Source organism: Ostrinia nubilalis, chromosome 3 (genome assembly GCF_963855985.1).
Source record: "Ostrinia nubilalis chromosome 3, ilOstNubi1.1, whole genome shotgun sequence".
Taxonomy (NCBI): domain Eukaryota; kingdom Metazoa; phylum Arthropoda; class Insecta; order Lepidoptera; family Crambidae; genus Ostrinia; species Ostrinia nubilalis.
In genome coordinates, this window is record NC_087090.1 from 5,702,750 (window position 1) to 5,719,690 (window position 16,941).

The 16,941-nt window shown below is 40.6% G+C and overlaps 1 protein-coding gene across 1 annotated transcript in view; it reads right to left on the minus strand.

The window, feature by feature from the left end:
* Positions 1 to 3,725, minus strand: part of LOC135088148 (whirlin) — a 64,575-nt gene extending 60,850 nt beyond the window's left edge. The window contains exons 1-3 of the mRNA XM_063983032.1: positions 3,690 to 3,725; positions 2,127 to 2,280; positions 335 to 462 (exon numbers count right to left, since the gene is read on the minus strand). Coding sequence (XP_063839102.1) covers positions 335 to 462; positions 2,127 to 2,280; positions 3,690 to 3,725 — 318 coding nt within the window. The remainder of the gene's footprint in view (positions 1 to 334; positions 463 to 2,126; positions 2,281 to 3,689) is intronic.
* Positions 3,726 to 16,941: the final 13,216 nt, after the last annotated feature.

Sequence of the window (16,941 nt, forward strand, 5' to 3'; positions counted from 1 at the left end):
GAGTGCGTCTAGTTTCTTTGCTCAAGATAATTTAACACTAATGTAATAAATTCTAACTGATTCAGTACGTCTTTGAAGTCTATTAAATGTAACTAGTTAAGCTAACCCGCAACTTTATAAACCTTCATTCGTTTCAGCAAAATGACGTCCACTGCTGGACAAAGGCCTCCCTAAGGCTTTCCATAATGAAAGGTCCTGCGCTGCCCGCATCCAGGTTCTTCCCGCAACCTTTACCAAATCTTCGGTTCACCTAGTAGGAGGCTTGCTCACGCTGCGTCTTCCAGCCCGTGGTATAAACCCGTGGTATTGAAGATTTGAGATTGTGTGAACTTACCTTAAGTGCATCTTCGTGGGAAATCCCCGAGAAAGGAGTCCCGTTGACCTGCAGGATGGAGTCCCCAGGCCGCAGCCCCGCGCGCTCCGCCACCGAGCCCTCCTCTACTCGGGATATGTACACGCCCACTCCTAGACAAAAAGAACCCTGCTTACTCTCATACTAAATTATTATGATAGGTTATCTTACGTGTACGAGTACATGGGCATCCGTCACAGATATTTTGAAGGCGTGCAGTGCATTCTAACTTCATTGTTACTACCTGACTAAACACATAAATGGATAGATGGATGCACCACTTTCTCTTATGTCTTTTTGGCTCAAAAGGTAGCAGTGAGAGAAAGTCATGTCTTAATTTGTGCAATAAAATCATCATCCATCCATGTATCTCAGATATTATAGTTATAAAAACTAATTAATATGCAAAAATGTACGTGTATTATGTTCCTACAGCCTAGCTCAGAATAAAACTACATACTTAATGCCTATAAATACCTGAGATATAAAAGGAAAGCCTGACCTACTTACAGAAGATCTGCAAAGGACGTCCAGTCCATATTAAGCCCAATCCTACAGTCTTATCCGAGTGCAGGAGCGTGGTAGTAGTACAACTATTTTTCATATTTAATGTATCACTTAAGAAGAAAAACAAAAAGCTTTTTGTAGAGTAGGCGCACACCGTTGATTTTTCGTCGGCCGATAGTTTAGTCGGGCAGTTGATCAGTATGGGCATGTAAGGGAGTGCACACACTACGCCGATTCGATTTGGCCGATTCTTCATACAAATTAAAATCGGGCACAACTATCGGCCAACTAAAAATCAACGGTGTACGTTTACTCTAAGGAAGCAAGTAAACAAGGCAGAAAGAAAAGATAAAACATAAAAGCTATCGCGTTTAAATATTGTGTAGGTACCTATGTATTCGTATGTTTATTTACCTACTTAAAAGAAACATTGATTTCTTATTATATGTATTTAAAAATACGTAAATTACGTTTCTTAATAAGCATTCAGATTTTTTCTCAGATAGTAATAGTCGTAAACATATCTCTTTTTACTTGTTTTGTTTCTTCGTTTACGACCCATACTTACGAGCACTTGTACATACATTTATATTACTTTAAGCGTGATACAAGAGTTAAGGTAAACCTCAAAGCATTTAAAAAATCACTAGGGAAAATACCAAAATAAATTGTGTTTCATATTATCTAGCTTTGTAACTGAATGCTCACAGCAGGCTTATACTAAAGTTTTTGTATCCACTCTATTTTTTGTAGCAAGTTTTGCATGTTTTGTACCTGCAAACACGGCCGGGCTAAGCTGGATTACCATTTAGAGTCGCTCGCATCAAACGATGTAGGAAGAAAAATCTTTTACCCTTTTGCTAAGAGCATAAGCCTTTCAGTAAAGTACTCGTATGACGGTAAAAAGTATAATAAGATCAGTGGGTGTAATGATATTAATCATAATATGTCCTACTAAATACAATAAAGGTATCCTGTATAATATGGAGCTACTATATGTATAGGTAATATATCCTGTCGGCTCAATTCACTTGGGTGAAATCTCATGATCTGAGGGTGAAATGGTTCCGAGGTGAAAATTAAATGATGACTCTAAAAAATCTACTTTGTTCACCCAGGTGATATCACCCAGGTGAACAAAGTGGAATAAACCTGACGAAGATGACGAAGCTATGCGAGTCGGTGGGGTCTCGGCTCATGTTTGTGCCATAATCAACCAACAACAAATCCTAGGCACCAAGGTGGTTTGTTCTTAAACGCTTCCTACCTGCTTCTTTCCCGCCCTTGACGCAGATGCCGAAGCCGTGCGAATCGGTGGGGTCTCGGCTCATGGTGACGGTGCGCGTCGCGGGCTCCGCCGGCGGCGGCGGCGCACCCCCCGACGAGTAAGGCCGCTCCCGCTCGACGCCACGGTATATCGCCTGTCAAATATTTGCTAATTAGTCACGTTAAAAACTTTCAAATTAAATGACTAAAGCCCGGTCTGTGAGCACGTAGAATTTTGTCCAATGACCCCTAGCTACCCATCCTTATCGCTCGCGCGTAATTATAATGCTGTCGCGACTGTGCGACCGGCACCCGCAGTGAGTGTGCGAGCGCGATAGCAACATAATTACGCGCGAGCAATAAGGATGGGTAGCTTGGGGTCATTGGACAAAATTCTACATGCTCACAGACCAGACTATACACTTGATTGCACCTTTCTATCTGTAAAGTGTCTAGCTCTACCACTGAAATAACCGTCATCAAGAGAATAGCCGAAACTGAAATTATCGAAATGGGTTCTGATGGCTACAGATATTAAGGGCCTCTAGCTCAATTTTCCTTAATCGATATATTAATTCAGCTCAAAATCTCTCAACTGTGACCTAGCTATAACAACGCTCTGTGAGGGGCGTGTAGAAACTTCAGTCTCTAGACAATAGATTATACAGAACACAACAGTAATATACGAGGAAACATACCTAACATTTTGTTCTCATGTAAATTCCATTTGTCCTACCTAAGGCTTTATTCGCGTCGCGTTCTATTTTTGTTTAACAAGGATCGATGGAACGCAGCTGGCGCAGCCATCGATATAAATAAGGACAACCTACATAACAAAACAAGAGCAAACAGTTCTGGAGAAAGTGGCCTTATTTAAGAGAAAGCAATTTAAATGCCGAAGAGTTTGTAAAGAATTGTTTTCCCCGATATTGCTCTCAGAGCGCGGCGTTTATAAGCAATAAAACAAGGGCCCTCTATTGAGCGAACGTTGTTCCTGGGGCGCTTAGCATATCAAAGGCGAACAAGCCGCCTGCCGAGACTACTCGAACGGTGAGCCCTGGGACCTTTCATATCCCTCGCTGAACCGTTCTGTGAATTGGCATATCTGTGAGTTTGTATTGTACTTACAAAGTCATCGGGACCTTGAAGACGTAAACAAGAAGATGTGGCTTTGTTTTTGAAGCTGAGTAGCTTAATAGGTTGTTTTAAAATGACTTGAAATTATAATATTATGCTTCATAAATCGCTCTTTTAAGAAACTCTAACTAAATATAAAAAAGGTATTCAATGAACTTTTTGAAATTAATAAAAACCTAGATTAAAAACCTAATAAAACACGAGTGCAGATCAACAAGTGTTTCCTTGCGGTAATCACTCAAGGTGCGAGTACTCCCCGGAGGCTAAGCTGACAGCTCGCCCAAACTTTCCACCGCTCTAACTCTGCGAAATGATTAACAACTTCCCTTACGTCGATGCTAATTTTACTCTAACTTAACGAACAGTATGAGTACAGCACACTTACCTACATGCTAAAATGAATCACTTGAGAAAATGAAATCTTTACCTCATAATTTTCCGTGGTTTCCACTTTGAAAACCATGTTGAGCACTGAACGTCACTGTCTCGTAAAAACTCATGAGCATCACGCCCTTAGTATTTCTAGCACACCACACGTTACATTCACTTATACCAGCTAAATCGATTCACTCATTGCCGAAAACAATGATATCATCTACTTAAACTTTCATAAGTATAAACTCTTATGTTTATTGTCTGGGAATCGTTACACTTGTGTTGTTTCTAGAAATTGGTTTCTCGAAGGTAAACACTGCATACGAACGAAACCTCAAACCTGTACCCGCTTTGAATATTTTAAATTCCGCGAAGAAAATCGATTTTCAACCACACAACCTTAATCGCTAGAGCGGAGTCGGAAATAAGCTTCAAAATATTCACAATTAACCTTCTTAGTAAATAAATATAACGCGTGGTATGTGGCACCACCACTTGTCGACGACTGACGGGGTGACGGCGCACACAACACTGACCGTGGCCTGGTGGGATTGGTGAGGACACGCCTTCATATTTCATTAATGAATAGGTTGCCATTGCTACTGGCTACTTAGTGACAAGACTATTTACGTTTTACGCCATACAATTATTATAAAAAAATCTTTTTTAACTAGAAATTATGCCCACTCTGAACATGCTAACGAAATCCATATTGCAACAATGCCGCTTTTATCTGAAATTTTCACTTAGCCTTTAAAGAGACGCCTGGCAAAAGATTCAAATTGGCGGCACAAAGGCATTTTCATATGAAAATGAATGAAACGGGTCGTCAATCTCACATTCGCGTTTATAAAGCGTGAGTGAAGAGTCATGTCCACTTTGGCACTCACTAAACGGCCGCCGCTCCGGGCATGAATAACGCAGTGGTATCGACTGACGCAGACTTACCCCTGCTGGAATTATTTACACGTGCGACACCCCCGCAAGCCGGCCGCACTTACCACACTCTATTTTTGGAACTGTGGTTCACCCAGTGTCATCCTTGATGAAGTTTTATCGATTAAATAAGTGGTGGTGCAGTGTGAATATCAAGGGCAATCGAGTAATACTAATGACTCACGTAATGAAAAGTTTAATAAAGAAAAATGGAAAACTATACATTGTCTGACTTAAACTCAACTAAATAAAATGCTAGCTTAGGTAGCTTTCCTGACTAGTAACTACCTCCGCCTACCGGATGTGTGGTATGTTTAAATGAATTTATTTTATGATACTGGTGGGTGCGGGAACTTGCCTGACCTACACAGCAAAGTAATTCCAGTTAGACATAACTTTCAGACAATGTAGCTGCTACCAGGCAGCAGATTCATATTGCTTTGTGTGCGGATGGATGGGACAGGCAAGTGCTGCAACACTATCTGAAGACCTTAGATATTTCGCGCTAAATCTGGCGGGTAGAGTTAAGTCTACAGTCGTTAACCCACATGGGTAGTTCTGCTACAGCTGGTAGTACTACTGGTAGGTTAAGTTTGTTCTGACCGGCTACGCTGACAAACTACCTGGTCCAAAAGCTTTTGATATTGACTCGCGCTATATCTGGTAGACAGATTAAGGCTGAGTTGCACTTCCACCACCTAACTTTGACCGTATCTTCAACGTTAACAACGTTAGTTACAGCCTAAGTCTATTGTTTTTAACTCACATGATGGGTAGTACTGCTAGGACTGCTGGCTGGAGAGTGCCTTCTGGCCGGCAGCGGTGCCGGCAGCTGCGCGGGGGGGTGGGACGGAGGCAGCGCCTTGCCCAGCGCCGCAGCCCCGCCCTGCCCAAACAGCCGCAGCACCTGCTCAGGCGAGATCGGCCTCTTCTTGCCGTTTGCTGCACTTAGGTGATTCGTGCTGTTCCGTAAACTCGTTGCCCCTGCTAGAAATTATACTCCATTAGAATTTATTGTTAAGAGTCAACTTTGGGTGTCAATTCAGTTCAAAGTTTTTGGATTGACGAAAGTCAAATGAAGTTCGTAAGCTCATCAAAGTGGGATAATTTAAGGGCGATACCGTAATTGAGATATTTTTTGCAGAAACTTGTTTCTCCCTTAACCCAAAGAGGGCCAAGGGAATAATAATCTGTTCAACGTTCAGTATAAGTAAGTACTTGGGTTTGGTTTGAGTACTGTGATCTGCGACAGTTTCCCCGAGTAGGATGCGTTGTGGCCGTGAGAATATACTGAACGCTCCATTAAGGTGTACGAAGTGCCAGTTAGAGAGACACTGTTGCTGATGTTAGTGGAGCCGAGGTACGGTGCCCGCGACAGCTTCCCCGAGTAGTGGTGCTGCGAGTAGGACGCGAGGTGGCCATGCGAGGACGCCGGGTGCTCCACGATGATGTACGAGGTGCCCGGCGGCGATTAGTACATGCCCCCCCGCTCTTAGAGTCCTATCTCGTTAAATAGATTACCTGCACTGTTCCCGATGTTAGTGGAGCCGAAGTACGGCGCCCGCGACAGCTTCCCCGAGTAGTGGTGCTGCGAGTAGGACGCGTGGTGGCCGTGGGACAACGCCGGGCTCTCTCTATGATGTACGAGGTGCCCGTTAGACAGGTAGGTACCTGCACTGTTGCCGATGTTAGTGGAGCCGAGGTACGGTGCGCGCAACAGCTTCCCCGAGTAGTGGTGCTGCGAGTAGGACGCGTGGTGGCCGTGCGAGGACGCCGGCTCCACGATGGTGTACGAGTACGAGGTGCAAGTTAGACAGGTAGGTACCTGCACTGTTGCCGATGTTAGTGGAGCCGAGGTACGGCGCCCGCGACAGCTTCCCCGAGTAGTGGTGCTGCGAGTAGGACGCGTGGTGGCCGTGGGACGAGGCCGGGCGCTCCACGATGGTGTACGAGGTGCCCGGCGGCGAGTAGTACACGCCGCCCCGCGCCCGCCCCCGCGCGTCCTCCGCCTCGTAGCTGGTGTGCCGGCTGTCCTGCAACCACTGGATAATCAAACAGTACCTCTGAGTTAATGAGACATGGTTCATGATGACGGTCAGACGGACTACTCATAACGTATGGGGCGCCCGAAACGGAGGGTTCTGGACACGCGTCACTAAATGAAAGATCGATTGTTAACTGTCGTGATTACACAAGCAACAGCTGATTGTCCTTCCAGTGATATTTAGTTTTACGAAACCCTAAAAACTTTGTTGATTGATTGAGTGACACTTTGATCCTATGTCCCCACAGGGTAGGAATGCAATTCATTTTTCCTCGACAAAAATGTATAGGTATTAAACCAACGTATTTAATTCCTTAAAAAACATTACATGGGTGGTTACTTTCCATCCTCGCTTTCAATAAGCAGTAAACACACAAAAGTTCCAAAGTATAAAGAGCCAATGATTTATTCATGAGACAAAATTCAACGAAGCAGTGGAGCATCTTATGTGTTTAAGTTCACTCGGCGAAGCTTTCTTTCTGCACTATGACATGGTTTTAAAATAGTAGCAACGAGGCACTGAAGTGCGGCGAACCGTGCTATTCTAGGTGGAAGGTAAACAGCTCGTTGCAAAGTATACGTCAATATGCGATATACTCGTACCTCCTATACCTTATGCTAAAATGGACTATATACCAGTACAAATATTTACTCCTATACACTTTGGTAATTGAGTTTTATGCGATACGATGAAATGTTATCTACGAAATTCCGTAGATCACGTAGCAGCAATCTGCTGGAAAATCATGAAGTGTATAAAACAGACACGTTCAAATGTTTGGTTTGATCTTATCCATTTGAATAAGCTGTCCGTGTGCAAAAGTACTGGGGGATATTTCACATTTAAACACGGGTTTAGATTAAGTTATAATAAAATTATGTACAGACAGACAGAGTAACAGTTTTTAAATATGAAATCTGTAGGCTTATTTAAATTAGCGTCCAGTAATAGCGCCCTACCCTAGCGTAAAGACTACGAGAAAAACAAACTCAAATGTACTACGAATGGAGGCAGTCCTGAGATACGAGCTCACAAATAGAGAGTTTAATTAAACAGATATTACAGTCGTAGCGACAGTTACATGCTACGAAAACATAGATCTCAAGAAGCGTAGCACTACGAGAAAGGTGAACACAGTGCTACGAGCCTACGACTGTGTGCTACGAACTGATCGTGCGCAAGTCTTGTGCCAACTTTGGTTTTTATGAACAGAAGAATAGCGGGGCTCGCTTGTTACGACCGAACTCTTGGAGCCAGTGAGCATGAGCTATTTCCAAGAGTAGCGAAGAAATGGGTTAGAGGCAAAACCTGTAGGATTTTCTCTTTAATTCTGATCTAGTAGCACGTGATAAAAATAAAATCAAATATGTAAATGACTTTTTTTTAAATTACTAATAATTAAAACTATTTACAAAATAAAAAATATTTCACCCCCAGTCAGGAATGGTGCCCAAAAGGCTGGCAGCATTGCCACGTTGAATGGCCAGGCTAATTCTCTGACCGAAATAGTTGCCAGCCTTTTGATCACCGGTCACCTCGGTGAGCCTCTTTGCTAGTTCCTTATAAAAGGAACGAGCGCTTGGACCCCATGGTCCCATAGTCTCAACCCCAAACGGCACAAATATATAACTCTCATTGAGAGCTGCATATTTGCGCCGATTAAAGCACTCAGCCGAGGCCGCCGCCGCGCCTGTATGAGACGGAGCAAGCGTATCCGTTTTTATTTTGTAAATAGTTTTTATTATTAGTAATGTTTAAATTTTAGTTCTTAAGTTTATGTAAATATACTATAAAATTATTGTTTATCAGTTAATTGAATACTTTTTTAAAGAAATAATCGGTTTTGCCTCTTACCCAGCGATATACAGGGCAAAATTAATGGGATGTGGGTTTTACCTGCTGCGACCGCGAGTGCCTCGCGAGGTGATGAGCGGGCGGGTGCTGCGGGGTGGCGGAGCGCGTCCAGCCGTAGCCCTGCGCGTAGGGCGGCGGCCAGCGCGCGCCGAACTCCGCTAGCTCCGAACCCTCGCCCACCTCCCCCGACCTCATGCCGGGGGTCACCCTTCACCCTGGTGACAAAAAATGGTGTTGACTGACTGCAGAAAAAAGGGACATGTTAAAATATAGAAACTAGCGGCCGCCCGCGAATTCGTATGAGTGGATCCTGTTTCGTTTTACCCCCTTAGGAGTTGAATTTGGCAAAATCCCGTCTTAGTAAGTATCTACGTTCTAAAAGGAACCCCCATGCAAAATTTGAGACTCTTAGCACTTGTAGTTTCTGACATTTCATGATGAGTGAGTGAGTCAATCAGTCAGTGACCTTTCGCTTTTATAAATATAGATGTACAGTCTAAACTAAGACTTGGTGGATTTTAACATGACGCCATATGTTGCAGTTGTCATGTGATCCGGCTTCATATCATTACCATCACCATCCATGAATCCATGATCCAGTTCCACACCACATTGTTCCTATCTCTACTATTCGGCTATTCTGTTTCAGATACTTCCAGCCTTCGAGTGTAAAATGACAGGCTTGATCTGAATGTATGGCGACTTATGACGCATCTCCATGAACAGTGCTATATGTTAGGGTCTAAAACACAATGCTTCTAGAAATTACATGTCCTATTGTTTGCATTACCTACTCCTAATATTTCGAAGCTGAAAACAGCTAATCAAACAAAGGTGACCAGGTGTGGCAAGACACAGGAGCGGCAGTACACAAGCCTTCATCGCTGTGTGTCTTGTAAACACCACTGTTTACATTATACCTGCCAAAAGGTCTAATGGCAGACATCATACCTACAGGTGTTGATATTCAGTGATCGCTATATTTTCGGATGTGTGTGTCCAAACCAATAATGTATTATGAGCATCTTCCATAAGGTTGTCCCTAAATTGTTAACAACGTTCTCTTTTATCATCACATGGGATTTGAAGCGGTTTTTCTAAAGTTTCATAACATAAATCCACATAAACCTCCACTTTTCTCCTCATGGTTAAATAATAATTACGCAGGTCCATTATTAAAATTTACTGCACATATTTCACTGAACTGAATAGCAAGTATTTCAATAAAACTGGTTATAAATAAGACCCCAATTTTAATGTCTAACTTAGTTTAATTGAAAACGGCGACTATTAATGTAATCGTGACTTTTATGAGCTCCGGCTACTACGCAAAAGTTCTTTAATTGATAGCTGGGTGATAATTCACAAGTTCTGGAATGCAGCGTACGTACCGCGGGTCGGAGCCAAATCACGTACCGACCCGTGTTCAGAGCTCGTGCCACCTACTACTCAGTGAGGAACGAAGTGATTGTCATAACGCGCTAAATAAAAACAGCTTTTAAATCTAAATCGACTTTGTATTTACTTAACAGTAGCTATTTCAACATAGAAATACGACTTAACTTGCAAATTAAATAAAGCGGTCCGTAACAAGAGTTTCGTGAAATGGAGCTTAGTTTAATTTTATTCAATCCAAATCTAAAATGGTGGTATTTCATCATATATGTATATTGTATACTCCTCTAGGAAAATTGATAGTGTTAGAATTTTTAAATTCGAATCTTTATTTAAACAATGGTCTGTCTGTTGTACTACCTATATGAACTTTGTTCGATTTCCCGACATAATTTATTTTTAAACAGTTTGCAGAGTTACCAAAGTAGTACTTAACTAACTTGTTCGTGCAAAACTTTGTTTCCAGTTTTAATAATCAAAACAAAACAAATAACTTCAAAACCCAGTGCGCGATAATAACAGCAATTCAGGAAACAACAACCTTCATGAGTTTTACTTCTAATTGTTATTCCATTTACGATTCCGCGCCCTAACGGCGTTACAATAGCGGCCGTAAACCGGCCACTCATCCCACGGCGGTTACTTGCCGGTTACCCGGCAATTTGCCATAAAGGCTATCGTAAAGTAGCCAATGAGCGTTTAAGCGCGAACGGCACTTCCGGTGCAGCGCACGCGACAACGCCTAACGACTATCCGTTATTTATAACTATGGTAATCTCAAGCTGATGTCACATCTAACACCCTGTTAATTGATATCAGCAATGGCTGCCCTTGTCACTGTCTTGTGCTAGGTGGTATCTTAAACTTAAATCACCTAAGAACATGATAAAGACAGTTGCCATACAAGAAAATATTAAAAAGCAATTTGTATTTTATCTTCCGTAACTTAGACGTTTTCTATTAGGATAACTCCAACTAACTCAGACTTAATATTGTGCTATGTTGTTGTGTTAATTGTATTGTTATTGTTTGTTCTCTGTAGCTGTGCCTTAAATAAATAAATAAATAAACTAATTTAACTGCCTAATGCAGTTCGATTTTTTTAAGTTATTTATTATTTTAAAATTAGTTTTGAGATGCAACTCTTAACGCTAAAAATTAAATACCTCCAACTAAGTAAATAAACTAAAAGAATCATAATTCAATCGCTGAAAACACTAATTCTGAAAAGTCACGATAAGTGAGCGGTAAACACATGCCATTTCAGTTAGTCTGACATATGCCGTCAACACCGGAGAAATTATCTTTCTTCGAGGTTTAATAAAACAGAACAACAATAATAAATAATAATAATAAATAAATCTTTGGACAATTTCACACAGCGCCAGCTGGCCCCAAAGTAAGCAACTTAATGCTTGTGTTATGGGTGCTAGCTTAACGGGTATACTACTTATATACTTTTTTTTTTAAATACATAAATATTATACATAGTCACACCCAGACCCGTCACAGAAATTAAAATTCATCATTTCAATTTCTGCCCGGCCGGGAATCGAACCCGGCATAGTAGTCCGTTCTGAACCACTACACCAAACGGCCGACAAACACATTACACCCAATCACCCACAATTTTATAATTAATCAAGAAAGTTCGCTATTTTCAATACTCAGTGAATAGAATGCATCAATATTCATAACCTCGTTGCACCGGCGAGTTAATTGTTTGGTCGGAATCCGGGACAATATCGAGGTGAGCTTAGAGTCCACTCGTGGGCCGGAGATAGCCACTTGATTGCATAACCGCTCTGCACTGCAGCATAGATATTGCCATGTATTGGAATGCCTTTCAAGCGTCTAGCTTTGTGTGAAAAAATCCGATCGAATGTCAGCTTTGCAGCGTCCTGCACTCGAGCGCTATGCGGGACACAATAGAGGGGATGTTTGACATTTAATCGAACAGGAAATAGGTAGGTATGAAGTTTGCAAGGTTTTCCTTTTAAGATTATTAAGTCATACTACAACATACGTAATCTTAAAATTTATTTATTTTTATTTATTTATTTTATTGGTTTATTAATTTAATTCTACTTGAATATGATAACTACTATTTAAAAAAGGGAATTAAATAAAATCAATTGTTATGCTACGGCACTAAAAGTCCCAAACTCGAAGATGAACTCTATCTCAACTTATCAAAATCTGCGTAAATTGGTGCTTTCAAGCTACATAACTAAAACTAAGAGCTCACTACTGAACTGTTTTAACATGGATTTGTCAAATTGATATCGGATTCAGACGAATTGATATTTTTCAACTTTACTTTGCGAACGGAGTTACAAACGCTGTATCTAATATTAATGAAATGGTACTACCGCAAGGCTCTATAATAATAGTTTTCAACTACCTGATTTATTACTGCTGGCTGGCTCACTATAGAAATTATGCAACTTGTACGTACTCAAATAACACACGTTAAACCCGCCCAGTTCGAGTACATTGAAAGAAATTGGCCCAACTATCCTTTCCTGCGATAATTTATCTCGGCAGCCTGCAGTCGGACGAGACGCGCTGGCGCCGCGCCAGCGGCCGGCGCCGGCTCCGGCCCTTATATCGGTTTATGTCGTAACTCCAGATCCCGCGATGTCTTTCGTCGATTTCATGACGTTTTACTTACAATCCAACTAAAAAGTTGGCGATCAAAAGATCGCGGCCTCGATCTGTCCAAAAATTGGACCCGAATTTCCTAAAATTGTAAGAAGCTCTAGTGTCAATATAAAATAAATGAAAATATATTTTATGGCTCTACATTTACAAATGTTCTATGTATTTCCCAATTTGACATTATTGACCCTGATTTATTATGTCTAAGCAACTCTATAAATATTTACATTCATGTAGTTCGTTTAATTGTGTTATTTATCACAATTATGTAGTTCGTTTAATTGTGTTATTTGGACAAAGTACATAATTCAATACCTATAAGACGCTTTCTTGGAATTTTCATTTAGCAATAGCGTGAGAGATCTAATAAAATTTGGGCTTGTCTCTACGTGACACGAATCATAGAGATGAGAAGTTTAAATTTGAAATGCTGCATTCGAACCATGCAGTGCAGCAGGCTGATTATCTAGAATTAATAGAATATGTCAAGTAAAGCCTACCCGATGATCAAGAAACTTGTTTAACAAAGAAGTGGTCAGTTTTATGGCACAGGTAGTTTTATTTCATTTCAAAATGAAGATCGACGACGAGGTTTCTTTGTCTGTCATCAACATTATCATTATCTCAAGATATGGCAGTCCACTTTTGGACGTAAGCTTTTCCAAAAACTGTCACAAAGCTCTACCATTTTTTCATCCAGATTTATACCGATTAAAATTCTAATTCTTGTTACCACAATTTTTTTTAACCTTATCTCAGCTTTAACCTCACCGTCCTTATACGAGTAAAGGTATTCAAGAAGATAAACACAGAGCCTTTAATTAATCACCTTACCTACGATGAAGTTTACCGCGTCACTGAGCTGTGCCTGGTTCATTCAAAAAGGCGTTTATCATTCAGCACATTAGTATAATGTGGGCGTGTTGTGCCGGATATCTTCTCAGTTACGATCGAAACAGACCACTGGGTCGGAAAACGAGGGCGGTCCGAGATAACCAAATGGAAAATTTGCTTGGAGTGCCGGCAGCGGGCCACTGAACTAGACTCTCTGCAGCCGGCAGATTCCTATCGCTTCATTAAATCCACCGCATATCGGCTGTTTATTGGATATGCCTCTGTTTACTTGATACAATTCAGTGCTTGATTTTGTAGTGTTTGTCTAAAGGCTATGTTAAGCTAAACGAATCACCAACTTGCATCTTTGCTTGAGTTTGTATCGAGTTTTGAGCTTTAATTCGAAGTAGGCACTACAGATAATATAATTCGTAATGCCATTCTAACATTATTGATCTTGCATTAATTGTAAAACATTTTTGCACCTTATATTCTTAAATAGCAACTAGGTTATTATGGTTAGCATAAGTAATTATGTCAATATTAGGCGAAGTGAAATAATTGTATTTCCTAAGACACTTTAAACTAATTCTGTTTCATGTGTTGCTTTTCCCAGCCGCTGAGCCCATTAATCTGTTCCGGTCTGGGGCCTAGAACCTAAATTACGACTTTCCATCTTAGCGCGGCTCCCAGTTAATAACCCATCCGTTTTGTCAGTCCCTCTTCACGGTGCGGCCTCTTAATTTCGCATAAGAAAATGAAATTCGTATGAATGAGATTACTTTCTTGGAAAATGGCGAACTGCTTTGCGTTAGGTAAAACGTCGTGTAGGTACTTACGTAGTGAATTTGCTGAAATTATTTATTTGAATGTGTCATTTTCGTCAAAATAGCATAGAATTTGTGTAGAGTAGTTAAATCCAGGCTTTTGTATTATTACCTATAAAATAAACAACTTCGTTAAATAGAATATTTAACGCTCTATGCAAATTTTCAGCTGAAACTTACTACGACATGTTCTGCACAGATTGTTTTCGAAGTTACTTTAACAAAAAAGAAGCTGTGATGCCAAAAATATTTTCATTTTATTAGTCGACTCAGCAGTTTCAACATTTTTGGTGGTAAAACAAATATTGTAAAAAGACAATGGATGCGAAGGGCGCTCGTGACGTCACGGGAACGGCGGGCAACGCGCGGGGGAGTGAGTAGGTTCAAGGGCGTGCATGTAGGTCAGTGGGACACGAGCGGGTGCTACCGTGGTCTATGGACGGGACTCCAATGCTTGTTTATGCTTGTTTATTCTATTTACCACCCCGCTCGAGGCTAGCTAGTCAGGAAATGAAACAATGTTAGAGCAATCACGGTCGTGAAGTATTAAAATCCGAAAACTTCTGATGCTGTTGAGTAGATTAAAAGTTTTTGTCAAACTCGAGGCTTTTGACTAGCTCAAGAATCATTGTAGAACGAAATTAATCAAACTTAATACCATTGTAACGACAACATACTGAAATCTTGTCATTGTAATAGGCAATGTACCTACTACGAGTATGTCGTTGTGCTGATCACGAAAAATTTAGTCTGTGCTCCTGTCGCTAGAAATTATAAACCTACATCATACTTACCTACTACAGATAAGTTTTAATAAGCTTGTAAGCCAAGACCTTCTGATATTTATTTTGCGTTTTTATTTTTTACTAGCTTTCCGCCCGCGGCTTAGCCCGCGTGGAATTTTGTCTGTCACAGAAAAACAATATCGCGCGCGTATTTGCTCACCGTTTAGACCTACCCTGGAATACGACAAACATTTCAGCTCAATCGGCCCAGCCGTTCTCGAGTCTTAATCAGACTAACGAACATCAATTCATTTTTATTTATATAGATAGATAGATTACATTTTAGGTATTATAGATAAAAAGTGAGCGTCCTTACCTTACGTTTTCGTTCGAAAACGCCTCTTATCCATCCGATCGGCCAGCAAAATTATTGCCTACCGCAAAATACCGACAATCCAATACAGGTTCCAGCTTACATCCTTCCATATCTCGAGATGAAAGTATCGCCGACTATAAACATCGATCAAGCAGAAGTAATGAGCCTCGAGAGCGGTCTTCCAGCTCATCGCATTTCCTCGGCACATACCGATGGCTAGAAAACCCGGCACATCAAAGCTTTTAAAGAAACAACAATTCTCCTACAAAAGTATTTTCGTCGACCTTGTTACTCCAGTCAAGCTGAAAACCAAGACGAAAATAAAAGAACCCCTGCTTGAAGCCCCGTCATCTACATTTTTGTAGTTACCAGCGCTAGAGTTATTTTTCAGCACCCTTGCTCGTATAGTGTTTTAGATCCGGGAAGCTTACTGTTACTTACTTAATGGGAGCTTTTTCTAGTTAGTGTTATAATGGGAATCGGCATCAAATCATAAGACAATAGGTACTTATTATTATTCTGTGGCAATAGGGTCTTATAATATTTCGCAAACATTCTGAAGACTTTAAATATTAAATTATCGTAAACATTGATTTAAAAACGTAAAACTGTTGATAGTTTATTTTTTTATATTATAAGTATAGCCCAAAGCTTCGTTCAAAACTGAAGCAATACCCCCAACGTTATCAAACGTGTTTGCAGCTAATTCTCGGTTCCAAAGCGAATGTAACATAATAGAGGCATGATCCCCGGTGGCGTGGCCGATTACCTCCGCACAAAACGCCTTACCGGAGCAGCCAAACGGTCAGGCGCATCGCCCCGTCTTGGTAATACTAGGCGAGCACCAAACTTGGCAGCCGAACAATAAACTCGGCCAATGAAACAATTTGTTTCTTCAGCAATAAACACGTTCAATCGTTTTTAAATCGTAATTGTTTGCACAAAGTTCTTTTTAAATTGGGTTTCTCGATATGTTCGTATTTTTTGACTAACTTTAGAGTTTTCAATTAGGCACAATAGGTTGTTTTACCCATGCCAGCCTAGGCTTTGTCATAATCGCATAAGTAACTAAACCATGTTTGTGCCAAGTTTGCTTTTAGTTTGACGTCACGAAAGTATCATCTTCAATATTATTGGCTGTACATCCAGTTAGGTGGATTTTTCCTGGAAGATATTATCTTTCATCTAAGTTATGGCTATTCTCCTATTTGTCCATCATTTATATTATTTATAGGCCAGGAATAGAGACCATTTTTCAAAGCGAGTCGAGCAAATCTTGTAAGGAATCGTTTTCAACCTTGGAAGGAGATCAGAAACCGTATACTTCTATTAAGCTTACTTACATTATGTTACATGACTGTTCTACATAACGTAAGAAGATATAGCTCCTGGGAGTAAGTTACCTAAGTAAACTACTGTCACGTGTAAAACCAAGGCTTTTTTTAAACCATCAAGAAAAAAATATTAAAGTAGAGATTTGGATTCTAAGCTCTAATTAATTAAAATTTGTTTCCAAAGTAATCAGATACCATACGTAAGTAGATAGTACTTTTCTTTGTATGTATTTAAGCATAACTTTGTTTACAGTAGCAATAAAAAGAGAACTTTACATCTTAAACTGAAAGTAGGTAAGTACAGCATTTTACGATGC